General features: G+C 38.9%; 1 protein-coding gene across 1 annotated transcript in view; it reads left to right on the forward strand.

The window, feature by feature from the left end:
• Positions 1-4387: 4387 nt before the first annotated feature.
• Positions 4388-27691, forward strand: part of PROS1 (protein S (alpha)) — a gene marked incomplete at its 5' end in the record, with an annotated part of 28260 nt that continues 4956 nt past the window's right edge. The window contains 11 exons of the mRNA XM_009572558.1: positions 4388-4545; positions 5605-5629; positions 5961-6047; positions 9120-9242; positions 9402-9524; positions 11437-11562; positions 19111-19232; positions 21752-21870; positions 23992-24181; positions 25166-25333; positions 26407-26575. Of these exons, the coding sequence (XP_009570853.1) occupies positions 4388-4545; positions 5605-5629; positions 5961-6047; positions 9120-9242; positions 9402-9524; positions 11437-11562; positions 19111-19232; positions 21752-21870; positions 23992-24181; positions 25166-25333; positions 26407-26575 (1410 nt within the window). The remainder of the gene's footprint in view (positions 4546-5604; positions 5630-5960; positions 6048-9119; positions 9243-9401; positions 9525-11436; positions 11563-19110; positions 19233-21751; positions 21871-23991; positions 24182-25165; positions 25334-26406; positions 26576-27691) is intronic.

Genomic DNA, 27691 nt, shown 5'->3' on the forward strand with positions numbered 1-27691 from the left:
GGTGCGGTACGGGCGGCCCTCCCCAGCGGTCCGGTGCGTCGCGTCCTCCCTTCCCGGGTAGGTGCCACTGAGCCACCGCGTGGTGGGGCGCCTTGATGTCGTCGGTTTTGGGAGCTTTCTCGAAGCCAGCCGTTGCTGTTGGGGCAGCTGAACTGTAACTTGGGGCCGGTCGCGGCTCCGGGAAAAATGCAGCTCTGCAGCTCAGGGGAATGTGTGCCTTCAAATAGCGCTTGATTGGCTTGGAAGAAAAATACTCGATAGATCATAGTCTCAGGAGAGTGGCACTATTGTGGAGTCCAGGCAAGCAGCCCTGACTCCCTGACTCTCTTGATAAGTTCAGACCTATCGGCCTACATAAGAACTACTTGCTGTCACATATAGATTAAAAAAAAAAAATAATCAAAGCTTATGTCTTTGACACGAAAGTCTTTGAGCTTAGTACTAAAAGAAGACAATGTGTATCTGGAACAAGCAGAATTGCAGCTCAAAGTAAGCCTGTTTCTGACGTGTTTTACTAATGATTAAACAGGCAGAAGAAAAACCTAATGTTTACTAGTCAGACTAGTGTTTGAATGCTAGGGATTCTGGCTATGAAAGGAACGGTATGGAAAGATGAAAGTTCATTTTATAACTTATTTTTGAACAGTTCCTAAAAAATAGATTTTCTAGTAAATCTTTTGTCATGTTAATTTCTCTGTTTTCATCACATTTTCTGTTCCATTTATCTCCCCCACTGCACACCTTGTCAGTTTTCTCTTTTATGAACAGCGGGAAACTAGAAGTTGTCCTACTCGTGCAAAATTTCTGTGGCTGATGTAGTCCAGTTTCCTATCCCTGGCTCTGAATAATGCCAGGGATTTCTGGGACAGGTAAAAAAACCCCAGAAAACAGAAAGATCTTAATAGTGTAGCTTGTACCATTCAGTAATTATAAAGGAAAGTTGCCTCTCTGCTAGTCTTAGTGCAGCTGCATTTTGGTCCAACATCCAGCGAGGGACAAGTTTTGGAAAAGATGGAGAAGGAACAGGCAAACGTTAGTAGTTGGTTGGCTTTATTTTGTTGGCTGCATAAAGCTTATGTCACTGATGAGCATTTCAGGAGGCTCTAGTCGCTGGAATTATGGAGCTGATTGCAATGTAACAAACAGCTGTACAAATAAGATGCCATTTTCTACAGTGGCATCACATTTCCTTTCTGTTCAGTTTATTGGGTCTTGTGAGTTTCTAAGAGAGAGCACTAGTAGGCTACAACTGCTTTCTATGACTGGGGTATTAGGTAAGCAGATCTAAGCTGTGCTTAACTAGCCCACTTAACATAGGTTTATAGTTGCATCTGCACTACACAACAGCTGTAAGGAACCACTGAATCTCATCCTCTCCCCCCATTTCTTTTTCAGTAGCATTACTTCTAAACAAGTGCTTGATAAGTAATCACTGCACAGTGTCTGTACAACACCTGTTGAAATCATAGCTAGGACTTCCATGAGGCTTCAGTGATAATCAAATGAAACACACCGAGTTTGTTAAGGGTTAACTATTGGTTTGGCAGGGTCAAGTGTGCTGGAGTTTCCTGTAATCAAACTGGCAGCAGCAGCAGTGAGGATTTTTTTTTTTTTTAAATAAAAGTCCTATCACAATCTTTGTCAGGAAAAAACAGTTGAATAAATACACTACTAATTCTATGCATGTGAATTGAAATACTTGTAAAAAAAATAGGAATTTGCATTGAGTCACATGTCTTATTTAAACTCAAAAGTCATAGGAAATCAGCTTAAGAGAAGGGTAAACTGCTGTGATGTAGGGGTATAGACCCATTTCCGTTACCCCACTGTATTCAAAACATGAAGTAGGTAGTGTTAGATCTGGCGTAATGTCCTCGAGAACTTGTCCTCCACTTACTTGGAATTTTCTTGGACTTCGTTTACTGAAAAAATGTGTCAAAATTAGAATTATGTAGCTAAAGGTCAAGATTGTTTGAAGTCAGCTGTGAATTAGGCCTCATCTACACCACAGAGCCTCTGCCCCAGAGCTATGTCAGCGTGCTTGCACTGGTAGTAACCTCCAATGTAAACAAAATCAGCAGGTGCAATGCACAGTTTTACTATTTTGTTGTCACTCCTCTTGCCTCAGAACAGATGGACTTTCTGCATCCTTCTTATTAGTCTGCTTTTATATAATGACAAATACAGCCATATACCCAAATGAATTAAAATGACATTGCTAGCAACAGTTGGTGATAAATAAATTATCAAAATGTTTTTCTGCTTTCCAGTGTGGTTAGGGCTCAGAAGAGCTCTCATGAGGCCGTTCTTGCCCTGTCATCTCACGGTGCTTTTTACCAATCTCCCAGCAGACAATATTATAGCGGTGGGCTCATGGGTTGAGAGAGAAGATCTACGAGATCCACAGTTGCAGCAGTTTCCAATTCATTGCTCCTCCTAGCTGCTGTACGAAGAGAATCCAAATCCAGCTCTTGAAATACATTGTTAACAGCCCTTGAGATGTGCTTATGATTTGTGGAAGTGGAAAACAGTAAAGAGGAAAGCAGGCTTGAATCATTTCTTTTGTGCCAAGAATTTCTGGAAGGGGGAGGCCCAGAATGTAAGATAAGACTTTTCTTTCTCCAAGCAGTGTCCTTGAGGATCAGTCTTCACCTTAGAGAGTTCTTTCCATTCTCCAGTAAGACCCCCATGTAGATCAACATGTAAATAAGAAGAAATGAATCCTCAAATCCCAGGCGGTTGCCTGCTCATATACTTAGTAGTGGGGAAGGGCACAAGCTGACGTCTCCTCCTTGCATTTCTAAGCAACTTGCTGTTTGTTCTCTGAGATAAAGGTGTGTTTCAAAACTTTGGAGGTATGGTGTAGTATGTCCACCTTATGCTCAGGAAATCTTATCTATTGCCTTACCAGAAAGATCAGTCTTACCAGAATGAAAGCAAGTAGATCAATTTGAAGTGACAAGCTTATCCCACATGAAATACTTTTAGGATGCTGTAACAGAAGGGTTTCTTCAGGTCATTATCCAGTGTTGCAGCACTTCAGAGTGCTTCAGTTGTGTTCCCTGTCACTTGGTAGAGACCTTTAATAACGTGTTTAGGATGGTGCAGTTTTAGTTACATCTGCTACCTGAAAGCTATTCTAGCTTCAAGTTCTGGGCCTCATTAGCTACTCTTTCTAATAAGCTTTTTAAGTTTTTTCTTTCCCATTGGTGCACAGACGTTGGGAGGCTGTTCTTTGACACTTGGCTGCTGGCATGTCTCATAAAGATGCTCTGGGTTTTAGGTATTACGTGCTCATAAACAGTACTGAATTGACTATGTCTGCTTGAATCAATCTTCTTCGTAGACTAGTGATGAATATGTATGTACACCGTATCTGGTTTGCACTGCAGGTGTCATGACTCTCACACAGTTGTGCTAGTCTGAGAGGTTAAGTTGTGCAAAGGCTGATAAAAGAAGTGCGGGTGTAGAAGTGTGGTGCTCTCTAGTTAACATATGTTAGCCATGCTCTCTAACCCTATGAGCTGGACTTTTTCCAATTATGCTCATCCATTTTTCTCTTAATGACAAGGTATGTCCAGAAGTTAAACTAATGAGGCAGTCTAATTTAGTTGCTGTTCCTGTAGAGTTGTCTGCTCTACAAAGAACGTCGAAGCAAACAGACATCTTTAATTTTTAATGTAATTTCTCAACTCACTTACTTGTTTACGATTTGTGTAAAAGGCAATAAAATTACAATAACAAGATACATGAAAATTAAGTAATGACACATAACATGATGGATCTGAAATATAAAAGTTAGCTAGGATTGTATTTTATCTTGGTAAAAAGTGAATGTATTTGTAGGTTGTTTGCCTTGATATTTCTCAGGATATCATTTTACTTTGTCTTGTTCTTTAGAGTTCTGAAAAATAAAATAACACTTATGTTAATTACATATAACAGGTAGCTTGATTTTATGAGACACATTTCTGGACTCACTTAAGTTAAATAGGATCAGAATATTTACTTCTAGATCACTGAAACAGGTAATATAAAAGGCTTCACAGCTTTTTGCCACTTATTTGTCACATATCTAAATATGAATCTAATATGAATATCCATAGCTAAAAAAAAAAAAAATCTTGTCCTGAATATGACATTTAAATTATGCTTCAGGCATAGCATTGCACAAACTTTTTTTTGGTGACTCAGGATTTTTTTGGTCAGAAACAGCTACCCGACATACAGAAAACAGAATCCTAGGGTTTCTTGCCCATTTTTCAAAATGATAGCAAACAGCAACTCCTGAGTAAGCATTTAATTCAGATTTTTGTGTTAGAGTCTCATATTTGTTCAGTGTTTTTCAGCTGTAAATAAACAACAGAGCTCCTTTGTTTCTACAAAGTTTTATCCCAGCAGTATGCCTCTCAGTTCCTGGTGAGGAAACGTCGAGCAAATTCTTTTATGGAAGAAAGTAAGAAGGGAAATTTAGAAAGAGAGTGCATTGAAGAATTATGCAACAAGGAGGAAGCCAGGGAAATCTTTGAAAATAATCCTGAAACTGTAAGTATCTGCTGAATATCTACGAGGTAGACAGTAGTTCTTTTCAGAGGGAAAGCTAGAAGTACATAGAATTCACACTGCAAAGCTAAAAAAATCCCACCATGCGGACCAAGAACTGGTTTGAAATTCTTTTGTGTATAGAACCTGCACAGTTAATAATGAAGACTGTATAAGCAAAGAGAATAGTTGAGTAGATATTATTTTAATTTCAAGTACGGATCACCAGTTTTAGACCACAGTTGTCTGCAAGCATTCCATGTGGGGAAACTCTGTTGGCTTCAATTAAAATTTTACACAGAGGATGCATGGCAACGCAGTCCTTTTAATGAACGGATTGGACATATTACTGCGAGCTTTTTTCCTAGTGGGGAGAACTCTGTTCCTCCGTTCATTCCCACCTCACATTATTTAGTATTAGGTATATTTCATTCAGTTTTGTACTATAAAAGGGTTATTACAAAATATATGTAGTTAAAATGAATTCTTGTTTTGCAAACTAGGTATCGGTTCCATGTTCTGTCTTTGATAAAATTGCATGTATTTGGATATTCAGCTTGTTAAGATGAAATTATTTCAGTAATCAATAATCATTTGTTTTTAACAATTTTTAACAACGCTTTTCACTTTATTTGGAATTAATTGCATGTGAGATGTTCAACCTATTCCAGGGGTTTTTGTTTATTTTAGGGTGAAAAAGGGAAATAAAGGAGGCTGCTCTGCATCCAATAACAACATTGGGCAAGATCCTCCCATTCAAAGAGACAGTTTTCAAAGTCATTTTGACACCCAATTCATTTTCATTTCCTTTGCTTTGACAGTGTCCAATTCAGTGCAGTATCTTAATCTCTCTAGTCAGCCTTGTGTTTATTAAATAACCTGCTGCCTAAACAGCAGTGATATAGAAAATTTGTTCTATATTCTATGAGTCAAAGTGACTTTTTCTTTTTTGCTTCTTTTACAGTTATAATACAAATATATTTTAGAACGTATTCAGAATTTTGCTGTAATTCTATCTACCTTAAATTTTTCTTACTCTTTATTTTTCTTTTCTTTCTGCAGGAATATTTTTATCCCAAATATTTAAGTAAGTACAAAAAATCTGAACAACTCTAGTATATCATTCACTGGTCATCTTATTTGGGTAATACTAGTTTAGTTACTCTGCCCATAGCGTTTGAATGATTTCCGTGCTGATTATAATGCCTAGTAGCTCCTAGGCAGTTCAGTGTGCTTAGATCCTAGCAGAGACACTCAGAAGGTTGGTCTGTGATCAGCTGTCCTTAATATGCCCAGACAAGTTTTCTAATTCAAGCTGTGAGAACAGACTCTTTGAAGATGCCATGCATAAGCTGTTGTAACTTCGGTCTAAATGAGTGTTTGTATCATAAGCAGATTGTGTGGGTTTGTATTTGCAGGCTGCCTTGCCTCCCATCGAGCAGGGGTTTTCAGGGTTACTGCAGTTACTCCAGATTCTCCAGCTGACCTGAGGGCTTGTGTCAATGGTAAGTGCTGCTGTTAGATACTTTACCTAATGCACTCGGATCTAAGAACACACACGTACATGGCTAGAAAGCAGTTCACAGAAGCAGAAAAAGAGACGAATCTCCATTTAACTCAGGCAAACTCAATTATCTGGAACAGAAATTGACCAAAACATATTAGGTGAAACAGAGCGTTTTCAGAGCAAGTGGTATAAGTGACTGTTTTTAACTTTATAAAGCATGCTGGAAAGGAAACATAATTATCTGCAAAATGGAAGGCAGAATTCTTCCGGAAACATAGAAGAGTGTCCTACACCAACACACCGATGTTCCCTAGGATGTCCTCTGTACTCTACCATGGCTTTAATAGTTATGCCTGACTCTTTGCATCTAGCAAGTCCTGTCCGTTAAGGGAAGGGACCATCAGGTTAATTCTCCTTTCTACCACTCTTTGGCCCATAGTTACACTGTAGCTCTTCATGAAGTAGGTAACATTACTAACTGAAAAATTCAAATATTAGCTGGAAAACAGTCATTGACTCCAGACACAAGAAGGTCACAAAGCATGAAACCTGTGATGTTGCTCAAATATTTTATTTTTCACTCCTATACATTCATAAGTCTAGTGTGAATTGTGTTTTTTCTAGTAAATTCATAGGAAGCAATCTGTACCATATTTCCTACTTGTCACAGCTGAAACATCTCTCTAAACCTCTTAAACCTTTACAGTCTGGTTACGTCAAAGAAGCTTTCAGTTAGTTTGAATAGGGATACTTAACCATCTGATACGGTTTTTGTCATTGAAAGCAATGGAAGGCAAAAAAATTCTTAATAATTACACTGCACATGGTCATGGATGAACATATTTTCCAGATCACTTGGCCAACGTGACTGCTGTCACAAACTAAAATATATTTGCATTCATATCACTCTTTCTCAATCTAATTAGAGGTCCTGGGAGGAGAGGATTTAGCAGAGTTGTGTGAATTTGCAGTGTTTCTGTATTATCCAGTGAAAACAACTAGATTACTTGATAGTCATTTTATTTCTCCATTTAGGTTCACATTATAAAATCAAATTAAAAAAACTGTTACTATTGGTCAGTCACCAGGATAAAGGAGAAGTAAAGAGAGTACGCATAAAATTCTCAAGTGTTTCTAAGGCTTAAATGTTCAAGGAAATTTATGCACATTTCTGGAAAGGAGCTACTGCTGAGAAAGTGGAATTTAAAATTCCCATTAAAACTATATAACAATTTTTTAAAATGTTTTCGTTGCGACAAAGATATTTGTGATATTAACATAACCCCTTTGTCCATCAAGTCCTGTCCATCCTGTCTTGTCTTTTTCCTCTAGTGTATTTCACCAGTTCTCCTTTTTTCATTCATTGGTTTCCTCATTTTGCCCCTTATATCCTTAATTCACCTCATTCCATCTACTTGTGTTTCACACTGCCAACCCAATCTGTCATCTCTCAGTTCAGACTCTCAGAAGCCATCGCTGCCTTTTTCTCAGAAACATTTACAGTCAAGTTTGTTCCCCAGTTGCAAACTCTAAGGGTAACTCCTACATCTATCACTTATGAAATGCTTTGCTTATACCAAGCTTAGTTCACACACTTGTTCCTGGACCTACAAAAGCAGTAAACAACCAAAAAAGAGAAAAAAAATGTAGGGAGTTCTAGAACTTACATTTGGAAATTGCTATGAAGGATCCATACATAAACCCCATTCTTTTCATTTCTTCTGCACAATTTCTTCTGTCAGTCTTCATCTGCAACTGGACTCCTTTGGTCTGCAATATGAATATTACATGACATGCAGCACTTATTCTAGAGGGGCTCTATAGTTTTGGAGCTTGGCTGGCCCCTGGGCTTTTGGTTTTACTTGCAGCAGAATTTAATTGGAAGTAGATTTAATTGACAAATATACTAACACAGATTTTGTTAAGCTTTCTTAGTCAGAGAAAGCTAAACTTACAATTCTATGCAGCTCAGTTCTTTAGTTCTTTTGAATGAAGTAAGAAACGTTTAAGAGATCCAGTGAGGCCTTACGTACAGAATTGTAGCAAGTTTTGGTCTGCAGGAACACTTGCCTTTCATTCCACTTTTTTGAATCTGAACATCACTAAATCCTTTCTTCTTTTCATTCTGCTATCTGTTCTTTTAGGACACTACTTTTTTTAAAAGCATGCCTCAGAATGACATTCCAGAGCTTTATAAGAATGTAACTTTAAAGTAGAAACAATATATTTGTAATGTTTGGAGGCCTGCAGAAAAATAGTCCATAAAGCTACCAGCATATTCAGAAGACACAAATAGAATGATGCCTTATGTGGTATGCTGATGTAAAATTATGAAAATGGTGGCAAAAGTTAAAAGAACTTTATGTGTTTTGGTTAGAGCAAAAAAGGCAGTGAATTCTGTGTTCTCTGCCCCAGTCTATGTATTTTGAGCCTTGCTTTCTGAGGTCTTGCCAGCATGTATAGTCTTCAGTTACTCTTCATGATGCAAATTTGTTTGTCATTGAAGTTAATATTTGTAAAAGATGACAGTGTTAGACATTGATGTATCCAGTCTACCCACAGGACCTGGACAGCCAAGGCAACCTGAGGTGTTAGTTTCTCTGTAAATGTGACCCTCCTTGAACAGAGAAACTGATCTCTGTAATCTTGAATTCTTGGTAATCTTGAAACTTTGGTATTTCTAGTGAAATTTGTGGTAATATGACGGGGCAGAGCACTGTTCTTTAAAAAGTGAAATATGTCCTTAAAATGTAAGGAGAATAGTATCAAGTCTGCATTTGGGCACATCTTGCAGGGATTAACGTGGCTTAGCGACTCATTTGTTTTCTAGTTGTTTTCTGTCTTACAAAGAAAAAGTACTGGTGGCTTTGTTTTTTCTCAGTCACTTGCAAATTCTTGCTAACAGAATTAGTAGCAAGATGGTTGTATGGGTACTTGATGTTATGCATCAAGCCTTTTCCTATTTTGTGAAAGGTGAAAGGTACCTGTGGGAAGAGAAGAAAGACTAAACTGATTCTTGAGGAAAAATAGCCTCAAATAACAAGTATTTCCAATGTTTTCCATCCCACAGAAATTTCAAACCAGTGTAGCCCTCTGCCGTGCCATGAAGATGGATATAAGGATTGCATAGATGGACAAGCCACATATACATGTGTCTGTAAACCAGGATGGCAAGGAGACAAATGTGAAGAAGGTATAGTCTCTAATCTCATTATGATGTTAGTTCTCAGGAACACAATTATAGTTCTACTATTATTGAATAGTATCAGATCTTTAAGTATACCTACCCCCACACAGTTGGTCAATGAATGCCTTTTCCTGAGCAGAGATTTTTATTTTGTTTTTCTTCTAGATATAAATGAATGTGAAGACTTAAATGGAGGTTGTAGCCAACGCTGTTCCAATTTACCTGGAAGCTACCGTTGTTTATGTGAAGACGGCTACTTCATGCATTCAAATAAACGGGATTGTGGAGGTAGGAAGTGAGACTTAAGGAGAACATCATTACATGACAGCATATTGACAGTTGACTAGAGAGGAAAGAATTTAGTCCAGGAGTTCCATAAATGCCCTAAGTCAGCAGAAGCTTGCATTGCCTCTGAAAGACGCAGTCCTGCTTCAACCTGGCTACTCATTCCACCTGCAGCCTTATACCACTGCAAGCATTTGGACAACCGTATAGTGAACCAGATCAAGGAACTGAGGTGGGTTGAAATCAATTCAGGAAAAAAAAAGAAAAGAAAAAGAAAAAAAGAAGAAGAAAAAAGAAGACGACTGTATATTAGATTCTGCTTCCTTCCTAGAGCTCTGTAAAGCTCCGTTTTGGTCACTAACCAGTTTCACGTACCCTTTAAGCATGCTGAAACAAGAATCTAGAGTGGTGTGACCAGCTAACACTGTTACCATGGAAATCCTGTCTGGTACACAGTGGTTTAGGCTGAATCACTCCTAATTAGTGATGCTGCTCTTTAGGGAGTTTGAAGTTCATTGGAGAAGAAACTACTAATGAATCTGAAAATGCTCTTAATGGAGAGAAAGATTTGTCTTTTACTTACCCAGCATAATTTTTTTCTGTACATGCTTGTGTCTGTTATTATTGGCCATGACCTACATGCTTCATTCTATTTCAGATAAAGACTATGTATTAACATAATTAGTAATTCTTACTGCATAGTTAGAAAAAAATACAACCTCATTCCATTTTAGTGTTACATATTTTATCGCTGAATTATGCCAAAAGTTTTGGATAATGTCAAATACTATCAGAGGCCAGACTTGAGGGCCATCTCCTGCTGACACTTCCTTTAGTCTATTTTTTTTTTGTGAATGAATAATTTCCAAAGAAATTCCAGAAGAGCAGAAGATTGCTGTTTTGTCAAAAAGGGCAAGAAGATGAGTTGGTTAGAATCTCTGTAATTCTTGGAAAGATACTGGAAAAGTTGGTTAAAAAAATACGCAAAGATAAAAATACACTAATATACCTTAGTACCTAGAGTACTAGTTCGGTCATTTGATAAACTGGATTTAAGTGTTTCATTACATTCAACTACAAAATTATACACCTAGGAATTTGGAGTACACACAGTAACTGTAGAGAAGTAGGCCAAATTCAGGACAGCTTTGACTTAAAAAAACGTTTTGGGAGTCCTAGCAAGCCAGTGGCAGAATCTGTTCTCCCTGTGCAGCACCATTTCCACAACTACTACAAAACCACAGAGAAAACTAGAATGATCCCTCCACATACAAGTGGGAATTGAAGTACTACTAGGAATCTGATATTTTTCTGTCTACAAGGTATTTAGTAAGACTGATACTATATGCTGCATCCAGTTGTCACATCTGCACTTTGAAAATGACATTGAAAAATTGGAAACAACACAGAAGATGTAGACTAAAATGGTTTGAGGGATGGAGAGACAGTGAGGGACTTGAACATCTGTCAGCATAGCCAATTAAAAGACGATTGTGACGTGAATGGATCGTAGCATGTAAGAAACTCCGATAGGATTATCTCTTGTCTTTCTGGATGTCTTTTTCTAAGATAGGATTTTATTATGCAGTCTGGTTTAGCTTATAGGAAATCTGCAGGCTGTTTATCTCTCTGCCTTCCTGGACATGCATCCCTTTTCCTGTTATCCATAGAACACATGAGAGAATGAGAAAGGCAGGCAGGCAGAGAATACGTTTTTTTCACTGAGGGCATGCAGAAGTGCCTTTCAGAGACCTCTGGAAATCTTTACGGCTATAGCTACGGCTATGAAAGCATGGTAGACCTAGGAAGAATGAGCCAGTTTGCTAGTCTCAGTTTGCACAGTTTTGGATAGGGTTAGGAAAAAAATGGTAAGCAAGAGAGTGACTTGTTTTTAATAACTTGTTTGTATTTCTAGATATAAATGAATGTGTGTTACATCCAAACATCTGTGGGACAGCCATCTGTAAAAACACCCTGGGGAAATATGAATGTGAATGTGCACAAGGCTACACATATAATTCAACATCCAAGAACTGTGAAGGTAGGTCTTTCCCCCCGTCCTCCTTTTTCTCTTTCTTTTATCTTCCCTTTTTCTTTTTTTTTTTTTTTTTTTTTTTAATCCACAGCTATACCAAACTCCAGCATCTCATCTAGTGGTGTATTCATCTTGATATTGTTTATTACAATACGACTCAATTGTTTGTTCTTTCAGAGGTTCAGTCAGGCTGTATATTACATGCAGTGTATACAGTTGCAGTGACTTACTCCCAGACGTTGTAGGGTTTTATGGTATACTCCCATGTCCTGCTGTATGCCAGATAACTTTCTCAGTTCATGGGAGCTCTCCTGTCCCACTGTAGAGAGGACTTTCTGTCCAAGCTCTCAAACCAGCTAGCATGTTTCTTTCAGATGACTTGGAGCAATGTGTTGAGGATCTGGACATTTACTAGAGTGTCGTACTTTGTTTTTAAGCATCGTTACAGTTGTAAGGATGGAATGTTTGATGTCAATCAGTTTAATATATATGCCTATTTCAAGACAAGTTACAGCAAAAGCAATTAAAAGTACTTATTTGGTAATTCCAAACTGGGCAAGACAGCTATGAAGATTTATAAAAAGATAATTGCCAGAAATGAAAACCATGCTTAATCAAGTTGTCTCAAAAACCTAAAAAGCTTGTCTTTATCCATCTGATAGGCTGTTTAGGTGCTTATTTAGCCCTCCATGGCCAGGGGCTCAGTCTGGCCAGATATTGGCCAGGGCTTTTCACTGGGGACATTGAATTCCATTTAAAATAACATTCGTCTAATCCTTCCTCGGGGTATCTAGTTATGCTAGAAAAAAACAGCATTAGAGTGAACTGATCTCCATTCTAGGCTGGAAATGACAGTATGACAGTTGTATAAAAGATTTTGTATAAAGACTCCACGTTTAGAATAAAAACGTTCTTAAATATCCAGAAAAGGAGCTATGAAAAAAGGACCTGCCCCAAAAGAATGTTTCCTCAGGAGTATTCTTTTCTGAAATGAAAATCGGGAAGAAAGAATTTCAAAACAAAGTTCTGTAACAATCACAGCGAAGTTGAAAAGTACTGATAGCTAGCAGTAAAGCGGCAAAAAGCCATTCATACACAGACCATCATAAAATAACTTTTTCAAGTATTGAAAGTATTTGCATAATTGTCCTAGAACGTATTTTATTTCTCTCTACTTTTTAAAGTTTCTGTTTAGTACACACATCAGAAATTAAATTTCAGTTGTAGAAGAGATACATAAGCTCCTAGAGTTTTACTATGAAGAGGAATTTTCTACATTGCCAGTTTAAGAAAAATACATCAGTGACTGATTTTTATTTTAAATCCTGCCTTTATGGTATTGCTCAAAAGGACACAAAAGTAGCTTCTTGCTGGCTGTGAATCTTTTGTTCCATGGCTTTTCATGGAGCTTTCTTGTGACAAAGCTTTGCACAGTGTTAATGATTACATACTCAGATGTCTACTCTTTGTCCAGTTACTATGGGATTAAAACGTTACTGACAATTTTGTGTCCCTGTGTACACTGAAATGAGAAAAACTTCACAGTAATTAATCTAATTCTCGCTCCTCTTAGTACTTTCTGCAGATACATGGGTTGCATCAAATTGAATTTTAGTATTGTTTTTCTTCTGAAACATGGATTCCAGAAGGTTGCAAGATGAGGACATTAAAACGAGCAAAGTCTTACCTCCTCGAAGGAAGATTATGCTGCTAAGATTTCAGACCTTGTAACCACATTAAATGAGTCACCAAATCCTATCTAAGGACAGGATTGTGCAGACTGACAGGAAAGTAGCCTTACAGAAATACTAAATGACATTAGCTTTTCATTGTCATATTGCATGTAAGTGGCCAAATTCAACTATACTTATTAGAAAAATAAGTTTACATACATTTATGCACAACTATCTCTATGATGACAGATACAATGAGTGGAATAGAAGAGGGTTTGGTTTTTTTTTTCCTCACCCATTCCTAGGAGAATGTTGTTACAGTTCTTCATCCCCACCTTTTAGGAGACACTATCAATGGAAGATATCTGTACAGTCCAGTCTTTGTTTCATAGAAGCCATACAATTTTAGATACAGAATTTGATTATCTTCTTCTAACCACCTTTGCAATTTCAAACACCTTGCCAAAAAAGGGATAGTGGGAATGAGTAAGCATGTTTGTTGTACTAGAGGGGTCTGTCTTGCAGTCAGTGTTGAGGAGACAAACCGAGCTGAACCCTTATTTTAAAGAATGACCTAAGTTTTGACATGTCTTTCCCCATATTCTTCTTCCTTCTCTGAAGGGGAACTTCTCTTAAAGAAGTGACTGAGCCAGTTAATCAAACAGCAGAGAGTATGTCTGTATTTCAGGTATTAGACCCTCCCTAGCACATAGTCTGAAAATTTGAGACAAGGAATCAGGGTTTCCCCTTCCCACATGAATTGTTTAACACACACAAAACCCTGCCTACCCACATCCATGCTCTGAGGAAGTCACCATATTTGCCTAGCATTATATAGAGTAGCTCCTTTCTAGGACATGGTATGCAGCTCCTCTGTGGCTGATTTTATTATATCTTAGCAACTTATCCAAAGCAAGCTATTTTAGCCTTCCACTAAAAGCAGCTGTATGAACCCAGGATGCTGCTCAGATTCATAGGTTTGCACGAATAGCTTCTGCAGAGTGTTTCATGATGTGGGACTGACATTTGGACACATCTGTGGGAAGCCTTTGAAATAGCTCAAACAAACATGCAAAGATGCTGACTGCAACTTGGAAGAAAAAAAAAAACAGGATAATTATAGCATAAATGATTAAAACAAACCTCTCAAGAACTTGGTCCCCTCCAGCCTGTGCATGTCAGCATTTCAGTAGCAAGACTATTAGCTCCACATGGGGAGATCCTGCCATTTGGACTGATCAGGGATTCCAGAATGTCTGCTGAGGAAGGAGACTTCATACCTATCCAAGAAGCTTGCCTGTCCCTCTGCTGCTATAGTATGCTCTGGAGTGAGACCTTACCCTTGAGCCGTAGGTTCATTTTGGTAATGGAAATTTACACCCCCGCAAGACTGGTACAAGTCTCTGAGTAATTGATTTAATGATAGAAATTCATCTGTCAAACTGTGTGATAAGCTTTCATAATAACTTCCTAAGTCTCTGTTTGTCTGCAGGCCCTGGGCCTGAGGAATGTGCTCAAAATTAACTGCTGCTTTCAGAGATTTCAGCACTCAGATTTGCTCTAGTGCTACTGGTTAGCCAGTGCTTGTCGTTTTACTTTTGTACTGCTAGGTGTTCAAGTTCTGGCAGTGGTACAGGATCTTTCTCAGAGAACAATGCCTCCTAAAGTGTCTAGATAGAGTCATGCTCCTCTGGGAAGGGCGTGGAAAGAGAGGTGCTTCGCAGGGTCTCTCTACTCCAATTCCTCTTGGGAGGTGTTAAATTTTTTATTTCCCTTTACATCTCCACAGTGAAGCGGGCTACAGAATTGATTTGTGGTTTTTTTTCCTTCTCTCTGTGTGCTTAGGCCTAGGTGGATTTCTTGGCCTTTTCACATCCCAAAATGATCATAAACAGAATATATTTTTTTTTTTTTCTTCCCCAAAACAGGCAGGATAGGAAAGGACACAGAAAGTGTTTTCTTCACCCATAGCCTAGCCATTGCATAGTATGGCTAGGCTACATTTTGGATTTTGTCATTGCCTTATTTGCATGTTTGCTAGGATGCAAAAACAACAGTGACAAAAGCAGCTTCACGTTGTAACACATCATCTTGTAGTCTTCTTTTAAATAGACATCAGATTGCCAGTCACCAGAAATTATGAGGAAGTGACTTTCACAGCAGAATCCCTTTCACCAAGCTGAGCTTGCAATCTACTAGGTTAGGCAACCCCCATCAAGACCATGAACAGTTTAATGATTTCTAAATGGAAAGGAGTACACGTGCCAAACAAAAGAGTAAGAGGTAATCTAGCTGTAGCTGGAGGAAATGGAGGGGTCCATCAGTTGTACATGTGCATCAGCAAAATATTTCTTAACTGACCAAATCCTGCCACGTGACTAATGTGCAAGCATTATCTCTGAAGCGTATGGAAAGAAGTTTGAGTAAGACTCCAAAATATAGACTTAGATGTTGCAACCCGCCCTTGTATCTTACTCCCCTAAGTAGTACTACAGGTGACAGAGGGCATAATGAATGAAATAGGTATTAAACCATGAGTAGAGGGTTGGTAATTTACAGTTGCAAGAGTCTATGCATATGTGCATACCTATATACATGCAGAGTAACACTTTTTAATAGGACAGCTTTCTCAAATATGAGCAAAGGCAAAACTCAACACTAGCAAACATTCACCTCTGAAGAGACTGTAATTTCAGACACAGTCACAATTTAATTTATATGCTCATTATTTAAAACTAATTCAAGTTATGCGGATGCAACACAGAAAACATTTGCAAAATGTCAGATCAACTTGAAGAAACATCCAGTACTATATTTCTATATTAACGATTCCTTTTACTCACTTAGCTGACATTTGGATGGATGAGGCACTTGAAGGAGTAGAGAGAAGCAGAAGAATCTCCTATGTAACCTTTTCTGCAGCTATGTACCTGCAACCAGTTAGAACTTGAACAATCCAAAAAGCCAGTCATCAACTCTCCAGTTATATTTTTAGGAACTGTCTTCCAATATGTCTCAAACCTTTCCCCAGAAAGGAAAACATTCTGGCAACGCTTGCTGGTCAAAGGCTTAAGGTCTTCAATGTGTCTTTATGACCCAGTGTATCCTCAGAGAACCCTCCCAGGACAGGCAGTGGAACCATGTACAAAGCAGTTGGTTTGAGCTCACTATTAGTGATCTAATAGGGATGAAGAAAAAGCAGAGGCATTCTATGCATTTTTTGCCTCAGCCTTTAATAATACTGATAGACCTTGGGCTACCCGGTCCCTTGAGTCAGAGGACCACAAGTGTGGGAACAATGACTTTCCATTTGTGGACACTGAAACTGTATCAGCTGAATGTTCACAAGTCCATGGGGCCTGATGGGATTCATCCCGGAGTTCTGAAGAAGCTAGCGGATGTTATGGCAGGACCCTTCTAAATCATCTACCAAAGGTCTTTGGAGTCTAGGGAGGTCCCTGCTGCCTGGAAGCTAGACAATGTTATTTCATTCTACAAAAAGGGCGTGAGGGAAGACCCAGGAAACTACAGACCTGTTAGTCTAACCTCAGTACCTGGAAGAATTATGGAGAAGACCATACTGGGTGCTATTGAAAGGCATTTAAAGAATAATGCAATCATCAGGCACAGTCAACATGGGTTCACAAAGGGAAAGTCCTGTTTAACTAATTTGATAGCCCTCTATGATAAGGTCACCTGCTAGTGGATGAAGGGAAGGCGGTGGATGTAGCCTTTCTGGATTTTAGAAAGGTTTTTGATACTGTCCCTCACAGCATCCTTCTGGACAAGCTGTCCCAACTGTGGGATGAGCAGGTACATGGTGTGCTGGGTGAAGAACTGGCTGAAGGGCAGGGCTCAAAGGGTTGTAGTGAATGGGGCTACATCTGGCTGTGACCGGTTACCAGCGGTGTTTCTCAAGGTTCAGTTCTAGGGCCAGTGCTGTTCAATATATTTATCAATGATCTGGATGCAGGAGTTGAATGCACGATTAGCAAGTTCGCTGATGGTACCAAACTGGGAGGTGCTGTTGACCTTCCTGAGGGATGAGAGGCCTTGCAGAAGGATCTAGATAGATTGGAGCATTGGGCTGTGATTAATGGGATGAAATTTAACTGCACCTGGGACGGAGTAACACTGGGCACAAGTATAAATTGGGAGAGGAGTGGCTGGAGAGCAGCCCTGCAGAAAGGGCTCTGGGGGTGCTGGTCGACACCAGGCTCAATATGAGTCAGCAGCGTGCCCTGGCAGCCAAGAGGGCAAACCGCATCCTGGGATGCATCAAAGACAGTATAACCAGCCGGACAAGAGAGGTGATTATCCCACTGTATTCAGCATTGGTGTGGCCTCACCTTGAGTACTGTGTGCAGTTCTGGGCCTCGCCATTTAAGAAGGATGTGAAGGTCCTTGAATGAGTCCAGAGAAGGGCAACAAAGCTGGTGGAAGGGCTAGAAAGCATGTCCTATAAGGAGCAGCTAAGGACTTTGGTCTTGTCCAGTTTGGAGAAAAGGAGGCTGAGGGGTGACCTCATTGCTCTCTGCAGCTTCCCAAGGAGGGGAGGTGGAAAGGGAGGTGCTGATCTCTTCTCCCTGGTATCCAATGACAGGACGCGTGGGAATGGTTCAAAGCTGCGCCAGGGGAGGCTTAGACTGGACATTAGGAAGCATTTCTGCACCAAGAGGGAGGTCAAACACTGGAACAGGCTTCCTAGAGAGGTGGTTGATGGCCCAAGCCTGTCAGTGTTTAAGAGGCATTTGGACAATGCTCTTAACAACATGCTTTAACTTTTGGTCAGCCCTGAAGTGGTCAGGCAGTTGGACTAGATGATCGTTGTAGGTCCCTTCCAACTAAAATAGTCTATTCTAATTCTATTCAGATTTTTAAAATGCACATATTAGTACAAAATTGTTCATTCCCACTAGAAGGGCCATTTGTCTCAAAACAAGTATTGCAGTTTCTTTAATCTGAGGCCCAAAATCACTCTCGTTAGTCTCTTATCCAGGAAAGATTTTGTTTGTTTCTATATTGGAAATTTAACAGTTACATTGGCGTTTTACACAGCCTTTTATTTCTAAATTATTTATGGTGTACAGCCTACTAAATAGAAAATGAAGTTCCTTTACTTGGTTTAGCTTATTCACAGCTCAAATCAGATTGGTCTCCACAAATAGATGCTGTCTGAAACTTACTTATACATGAGATTATTGTATGTTATTTTAAAAGGTATTTTGCCCTGAGATCATTTTGGTTTTATGTGAATAAAGCACGTCCTTTCTCTACATACTTGCCATATATACTCTTAATACTCTAAGTTCTCATGACATCTGTAGGGCTTATTCACAGCTCAAATCAGATTGGTCTCCACAAATAGATGCTGTCTGAAACTTACTTATACATGAGATTATTGTATGTTATTTTAAAAGGTATTTTGCCCTGAGATCATTTTGGTTTTATGTGAATAAAGCACGTCCTTTCTCTACATACTTGCCATATATACTCTTAATACTCTAAGTTCTCATGACATCTGTAGGGAAATTTCTGCCATAAATGGCAGTGATTTATTGAGGTCTCTCTCCCTAATTCAGCCACCTTACAGCTCAGCTTCTTACTGCCTCACAAATCACACCAAATTTTCTCCAGCTCTGCACACAAGGCCTCTATCAGATTACTAGGTTTTATACACCTAGCAGGTAATTCTGGATTGTAAATTTTACATAGGAGACATCCATTAGCATTAGTTTAGCTTAGCAGCGGTCACCTAGTGGATTCATGTTGTGCCAGAGAACCCATCTTGTCCATTATTCCATTAATTTATTGTGTTTGTTTTCAGTCTGTGCCATGAATAATCTGAATAAGTCTTTCTGTATGCTTCCATTTCTCCTAGATATTGATGAATGTGCTGAAAATGTTTGTGCTCAACTCTGTGTAAACTCTCCAGGAAGTTATAGCTGCTATTGTGATGGCAAGAAAGGGTTCAAGCTCTCTAAGGACATGAAGAATTGTGAGGTAAAACTGCACTATGTAAAATTCCTTGCGGAAAATCACATATTTCTTGATGACAGGATTAGATTAAGGAAAATAGGAAGCTATTTGAGAACTGACTCAAAATTTCTGAGAAAGTGCTGGGGACTCTGAGCTGTGGTTTGGCTCACGAAGCAGAGCCGGTAGGGATTTGGATGCCGTTCAGTTCATGCATGCTCATTTACAGGAATCCTGTCAAGAGAAGCTTGCCTTAGCCAGTCATCTTTATTCCCTGCTGCTTCCAAAATAAGCCCCAGCTTTCTACTATCAAACAAATAATTCCTGTTCAGCTTACTCAGAGCCAGAATACTCCATTTGTCCATATGTTCTGAGGTTTTTCTTAGGCTGCACAAAAGTTTTCACTCACTCTTTCAGAATTACTCTATGCTTTGCCTGTTTGGGTTGAACAAACTGGGTTGTTTTCCACAGTTCTCATCTGCCATAGCTTAAGAAAAAGCACTTAGTAATACTTGCCAATTGAAGAGCATCTCACGCCAAAATGGGCTGTTCCTGCTCAGTTTGAAAATTTACACTTCTTAGTAGCAGAAAACATGGAACTTTGGAGAATCCCAGTGCAAGGATTTTCTTGTGAATGGTTCTCTGTATACTTTGAAAGGTTCAGGCAGGCTGAGACTTGTTATGCAAGGTGAGCTCAGATAACTGCCAACAAAAAAACACCTCTAACACAGTATAACAAAATTGGGCTTAACTTGTAGGAACAAGGTCTGATGCAAGTTCTAGCATGTATGTATTAGATCTTATTTGTACTTTCTGAAATTTAATATCTGAACAACACTTGCAGTCATTATATTTCATTTTGCTTATTCATGAAATAGGAAAAGCATCTTCTAGCCTCATTACATGTTATTTTCAATACAGTTGTTCAAAAGTGATTAACTCTATCTGGAAGTTAGTTTCAGGCCTTTTAATTGGAAAAAAAGTAGTTTAATCAGCTGAAAATATATGCAGTCCAAAGACTAGTGACACTAGCAGACATAAAATGAAGTAGCCACAAAATTCAGGATGAACACCTATATGTTTAATGAAACTGCTGCATCGTGAATACAGATGACAGAAAGTCAGAGTTTGGGAACTGCATTGTTAACTTTTACCAAAGTAAAGCATGTCTTTAGAACAGAAAAGCCCTTCACACCTATTCTTGATCGTTCTCTTCTGTAGGACTACTATACTGCTATTATATAGAAGATATTCAAGAGGTGTTTTGAGGGATAACTTTAGATCGAAGAGACTTTTAGGCTCCTACTAGTCAATGAGAGAGGTGCTCTAAACAACATTCTGGAAAAGTCTTCCCACCTCTCTCCACATGCAGAGCCTAGTTCCCTGTACCTAAAGGAAATGAGTGCTTTACTTTTAAAACAAAACTGTAGATACTACTTTAATTATAACATCACGGTTTCAGAAAACAGAGAATTCAACAATGCCTTAGAATGGATACCTGACATTTGTTTACTGAATGTTTTACTAGTTTAAACTTGCACCACACATAAAATACACATTATTCCTGGATATAAACATCTTTGTTTAAAACTTCAGGTAGATGAATACCTGAAAGAATAAGCACCATTTTTTTCCCCTCTCATTGCGATTGCAGTTGGCTGTGATTACTCACATTGACTTTGGCTAGAGCATTAGGATTAATCCCAGTTTTACATACTGTTGTAGAACTTTCAGTTGCCACAGATACTTAGAGCTTCTCTTACAGTTTTCCTGAGAATGTAGTCTTAAGAGCTTCATATCCCCACTAGCAGTTCTTAGAAATATTAATTCAGTGCTATTCCAGCAGGAATTGTGGTGTTGATTTCATCAACATTCCTTTCCAGAGCTCAAATAGGACAAGTACATTCAAGGAACAGCCAGATAGAAACATTTTCTTTTAATCTGTTACTTAATCCACTTGTAAATTGTTACTTTTAATTCCAGGTGAATTATTCTAGTAGTACTAGAGATTGTTCAGCTATGAGTAGTTGTACATCAATATTGATAAAGAAAATAAAAGGTGATTTTTTTTTTTTTTTTTTTAATTCTCAAGACACAGCTCTGGCCTCATTCCTTTCTAACACCTGGTCAGGTTTAAATTCCAGACAACTTTAATAATGGAGCCTGGCAGGACCCTAGTGGGTGGGTGTCACAGGTCTCTGGTGAAAGGAAAGTGCCTGATGAAAGATATGAATTCTTGATTCAAATACTAAATATTTAAATATTAGTTGCAATCCACCAGAACTGTGTTTCAACCTGAATTATCCTCCAACAGCTTAAATAAATGGACATTTCAAGCAAAAAGAAAAACACACCCCTTCATTTATACATAGGTATTCAAGTTTAAAAAAAGGAAAAAAAAAAAAGAAAACACAGAGGTAAGCCATTGTTTTAAAAAAAAAAAAAAACAACACAAAACAAGACAGGCTAACAGCCAACACAATAGGAGTTGCTTCATGAACTATCACAATGCATTAACAGCTTTTTTTATTCTCTACCATTTTCAGTCTGTTACTGCATGTATCCCACTGAACCTTGAAAAGAATTATGAACTGCTTTACCTGGCAGAGCAATTTATAGGAATTCCTGTTCTGTACTTAAAGTTTAAATTGCCAAATGTCACGAGGTAAGCATTTGCTATTGATAAAAGTATGCATTGAAATTATGGACATTTGTTTCCATTAATTTTCTGAGGGTTTAGTAACAGTGCGTTGCATGCATAAACTATATCACCGTCTCCCCGCTGGTTAAGATACCTTTATATGGAGAATGAATTAACTCCGTTTCCTACGTATACTAGCACTCACAGGAAGCTGGAGTCATTTGAAAGTGAACAGGCAAGAGTAATGTGCCTGGCATCAGTTTACAGCATCTCTTATCAGTTGTACCGTGTCCTTGAGCCACCTCATCAGTATAGACAGCAGCTCGCTTACATGGCAAAACTAAAAGATCAGCAAGTTTCTTCCAGATACCTCAGAAGCAAGTAGGAGGCAGTAGCAGCTGTGTCCCAGCCAGGAAACAGTGCACAGCTGGGGCAAGACATGCACCATTGGCATTCAGCTGTGATCATATCTACGAATAACAGAGTTGGAGTCTTCCACCCATTACAGTCCTGGTTACCAGTGCTGTTGTAGGGAGAGGTGTATGGACTGGGAGAAAGAGTTCAGAGAGATCCAGACTTGAATGGGCAAAAAAGGAAGAGGATTGAGGGCAGTAAGTTTAATAGGCAGAGGTCCCATTGGTTTGTGCACAAGAGAGCAAACGGATTGGTGCTTCCTCATGACAGAAGCTTACTCTTCCCCTGAAGGAAAGAGTAAGAGGGGCTGGGGAAGGTGGGAGGCAGTGATACAGATATAGGAAGGCATTTAGAATTCTCAACGTAAAATTCAGGTGTTATAGGAAAATAATTACTGTACAGCTTCCAGTTATATATGGGAATGGCTTTTGTTTGGATGTTGCTGCTATTTCACTTCTGCTCTGGGCAGAAACTGTGACATGCTACACACATGCTGCTGAGAAACAAAACCAGGCCAATGCTTCCCCCCCACCTCCATGCTTCCTTTCACAGGGTGTTCCAAGGACACCGATAGAGGATGGTACCTTGTCTAGAGCATCGTCTGTATGATTTCCTTTACAGCTGTCAGAACAATTGCTAATGGTAGTGTCCCCTTTATTACTCTTGGACTTCTTCACTGCGGCAGCTGAAATTGCAGCATTCCTTAACTTAGTGACTGAACAATTTGAAGGTAACAGGAGCAGCAGCTGTTGAGCTGGTGATCCCCAGAGCCTCAGAACTTTACAGAAGGACATAAATATTGAGAACTTTTTCCTCTGCCTCTATTCCAAGTTGACCAGTCATTAATGCTCTCCTGAAAGACCTTTCATAAGATGATAAATGTTTGAAGCTATCTTAACAGTCTCTCTGTAAATACAGAATGATTTTTCTGTGGGTCTGCATGAGAGACAATGACATCTAGTGGAGAAAGAAAAGACTGAGAGTGAAAGCGACCCGAGTTCTTAATTACGGCTCCCTTACTTGTTTCTTTTGCTGTCTTCATCAGATCTTAACTTCCAAATGCTTTGTTTCCTCCTTTCATCCTTAATCTATTTTATCTAGTCCAAAAGTTCTAGGAGACAAGGACTGTTTTTCAGTGTACATATACTCTCTCTCTTCCACTGTACAGGTACTATAATGTAAACCATAATTTTGCTACATATACACATTCAACCAACTGCCAAGATCCAGACAACAAATCCTCGAATTAGAGAATGACATATAAAAGGCAGCAGTGACCAAAGCAAATTGCTAGGTTATAACCATTGTATGGCAGCACTTGGCAACCCTGTTGTACTGAAGCACATCATGGATCACGTGTTTTTTCTGCATTGCATCTCCACGAAATGCAATAGGAATATTACATCTATCTTCTTACTCAAGGGGGTGCGATATCCTTCACATATAAAGCTCATAGCAGATTTGGGAATTGAATGAAGGCTCTTTCAAATCCCAGCTCAGGGCATTAATCTCAACATTAATCTCAAAACTTTTCACTAGATTCGGATGAACAAGGCTTACATTAGATTCTGCTTTTGGCTAATTGTGTGCAAGTATCACAACTGCTTAGATACAGCGTTACCAAAAGGTTAATATCTATGAACTTCTTTTTACCCTATTAAGAGTTATCCTAGGCTATATAGTATTTCATGTTTCCTGTCTTCTTATTAAGATTCCTTCTTCACAACACAGATTTACAGCAGAATTTGATTTCCGGACATATGATGCAGAGGGAGTTATACTTTATGCAGAATCCCTTGACAATACAGCATGGATCTTGCTTGCTCTTCGTGATGGGAAGATTGAAATTCAGTTCAAGAATGAATTTGGAACAAAAGTCACTAGTGGAGGCAAAGCCATTAATGATGGACTGTGGCATATAGTAAGCTGGGTTTTCCTCTCCCCTTTCCTTCCTTTTACCCACTATGGGAACATCCTGTTTTGATAAGTAAAGTAGGAGAAAACTAAGCAACTATTAAAAAGGCTTAAAATGATGCCCTCAAACCCCAGATTTAAAAATCAACCAGGAAATGCAGAGTGCCTTACATCTGGGAAAGCGTGGCACCTGTTTACGATCGAGAAAGAGGTAATTACCACTAACTGGCAACATAGGAATTACTCTTTGTAATCATGAAAAAGGAAGCAGCAGAATATTAAAAAGTGTGATTGCATGGTCAAGTGCATAGTTATTAGATACTTTGTCTAGAGAGCAAGTTTTACATTTGCTAGACCAGAAATCCATCTTGTTGTTCAAGCTTGCATACCCAAGATGAAAGGCCTTGCTCACTTACACCATCTATAAATCACACCAAATTATTAACATGTTAGGTTTTGTTTGTTTGTTTTTAAAGGGGGGCAAGAAAAGTTAGGATTCTGTGTAGACCTCCTATTTCCGTTCAGTACAACTTCCTTGAGATTAAAAATCTACTTCAATGCCTAATAATAGCGGGAGCAAGCGTTGAACCTATTTTGTCTATGTCCCATCTGAAGATTCAGTCCTCTGTAGCAGATTGCAGTGGCATGGAGAACTGTATGCCAAATGTGGATTGGATATAGAGCAACTGTAGAAATCAGCTTCTTGCAAACTCTACAGCACATAAAGCAAACTAATCAGCTGCATGGGTTTTCCCAGGGGTAGGGTGGGGGTGGAATGGAAGATCATCCTCCTGTGGGTGTCCATGAATATGGACAGTTGTCATGATTCAAATTTAAATACACTGTAAATGTTGACTGCATTAAAACTATTTTACAAGTTAGATGTTTAGAGAATCATTAGTAATGCTTCATATAGGTATATGTAATTAGCATTTAAAATATTCTACATGTTTGTGTGTGTATATATGTGATTATTTGTATTTAATTCTAGATATCAGTTGAAGAACTAGAACACAGCATCAGTGTAAAAATAGCTAAAGAAGCCGTGATGAGTATTAACAGCCCAGGAACGCTTTTTAAACAATCACAGGGTTTCTTGGAAACTAAGGTGTACATTGCAGGATTACCTCGCAAAGTGGGCAACACTCTTGTTAAACAGGTAACCGAAATAATAAGAGTAATGTTGATTAATACTGTTGTGTTATTTGTTTGTTTTTGTATTGTTTACTTAGTCACAGAGGAAGGAAGAGTGGCATGGAATCCATTTAGAAAATGAAAATCAGGTTATTAAACCACTATTTTGAAAATAAACATGCCTGAAGCTTTGTAGTCTGTCTTCAGTTAGGCTTCAGTTATAAAAACACAGCACTTACGATCTAATCTTTCAGGATTCTGTAGCCCGTTTCCTAATACAGCTTCAAGATTCCTTAAATCACCACCACTTCTGCTGCGAGAGCATTTCAGAGTGATTCATGTTTCTGGTGCTGGCTTTTGCTAGGCTCTGAATAGGTATGGAATTCACTGTGCAGGCAGCACAATGAGCTTTCATTTTTAATAGGTTTTATAATAGCCCAGGCTAGACAAGGGCCATGATTCTTTCAGTCTTCCATCCTCAACAGCTCTGCCTTATGCTGGGGATGGGTACAGTCATGTTGTTGGATTATCTGCTTCTCAGTCCAGGAGCCCTCAAACTAATAGGCAGCCTAAACAGAGAGGCAAAAAGTAACTGCACAGTAGAGGCTGCACCCTTTTTTTATTTTAAAATCCATTTTTGCTCAAAAGTGAAGCAGAGAGAAAAAATATGAAGCAATACAACAACATCCCCTTACCCAATGGAAAGTAATTCCAGAAATTTCTTTGTACTTTGGTACAAGGAGAAGATGAAACCTTGAACAAGGAACAGTGCTAGTGATCATTGTCTTTCAGCTACAGGAAAGCTATTGTGACCTAAACAAAAGGACAGCACGAGCTTTAAAAATTGAAGCAATCTATTTTGTACAGATCACTGGCATCAAAATGGGAAATGTTATTAAATCAGAAATACCTTTTTGAAGGCTGAGGTACTAAATGCATGCCATTTGTTTTCTCTCAGCATCAGTGCTGTAACCTATAGCATTGATAAGGCTATTACTGGCTACCCAGAAATAAGTTGGTATGTAAAGTAATGCCTTATTATTAACATTTTTGAAACAACTTTGAATGCAAACACCTAGTGCTATAATTCTTCTACAGATTAACCCTCGGCTAGATGGGTGCATTCGTGCCTGGAACCTGATGAATCAGGGACATTCAGGTGTAAAAGAAGTTATTCAAGAAAAACAAAGCAAACACTGTTTAGTAGCAGTGGGGAAAGGGTCCTTCTACCCTGGCACTGGAATGGCAAAGTTTCAGATAAACTATAGTAAGTATTTTTCCATCTATTCCTATATTTTTTGCTGGATTGATGATGGAACTGATGAATTATTAAAGAAAGAAAGGAGACACACGCAAACTAAGCTATACACCACGGCATCCAGCAATGATTCCTGTAACTTCTGTTAGAAGTTTGCTTGAATGAGAATTCTGATCATACTGGTGTTATCCATTTAATTTCTGAAGTGCTTTAAGTTAGCAAGCATATTCTTTATTTGCAAAGGATGGGCACTGTTGAACACATTCACTTTTCAAAGATCTAATTCTGTCCCCTGTTCATCAATGGGGAAGGCTATCATATTACTGAAAAAAGATTGGGGATGGAGGAAAGGATTGCTGATAGTTTTGTGTATGCAATTCTGCTTCTAAACGAACACCCTATCTAGAGGTTTTAGGTGCATCTCTTACTCCTTCCTGAACTTTCTTGCCTGACCTCCTGCCCTAATTTCAAAATTTCCAATCCAGGATCTCCTTGTGCACACCTGAGAGCCCAAAATGAGACATCTCTTGAGCATCATCCCAAATCCTGTTGTCATTATACTCTTCCCGATCCCAAATGCTATGCCCTTCCGCCCTGCTCTGATCCCAAATCCTTTTCATCCCAGGCCTTTTCTTTAAATTCCCTAACCCACTTCAAAAGATTTCTCCAGCTTTTTATATTCTATGCTTCCAACCAACTTACATCAAGTTTCCTAAGCCATTCAAGTGTCCTCAACTTTCCTCCCATTCATTCACTAACACCATGCTGCCATGACTCCTCCTGACCTTTGTGTTTGGCACTGCTGCCATGACTTCACCCCCTCTCCTTGCTGTTCTCACACCGCCCACCCCCCCAAATCCGAGAGGCTGCGCACACCTGCAGCTGCCCTTCTATGAGCTGTTGTAACCCACTGTCTCCCTGCCCATTTGGCTTTGTGTAGGAATATAACCTCACCTCATATTTTAGGATTTCTGCTTCCTCAAGAAACTCGTAGAAATCAAGAAGCTACTAGATTTGACTGGGCGGGTGGGGAAGACACACTGGAGGAAAAGATACAAAAGATGACAAATACCTCTTTAAATAGTAATTTTTATATTAGCTTCACTATGAATGTATCATATGAAA

This window comes from Fulmarus glacialis, unplaced genomic scaffold (genome assembly GCF_000690835.1).
Source record: "Fulmarus glacialis isolate BGI_N327 unplaced genomic scaffold, ASM69083v1 scaffold19622, whole genome shotgun sequence".
NCBI classification, from domain to species: domain Eukaryota; kingdom Metazoa; phylum Chordata; class Aves; order Procellariiformes; family Procellariidae; genus Fulmarus; species Fulmarus glacialis.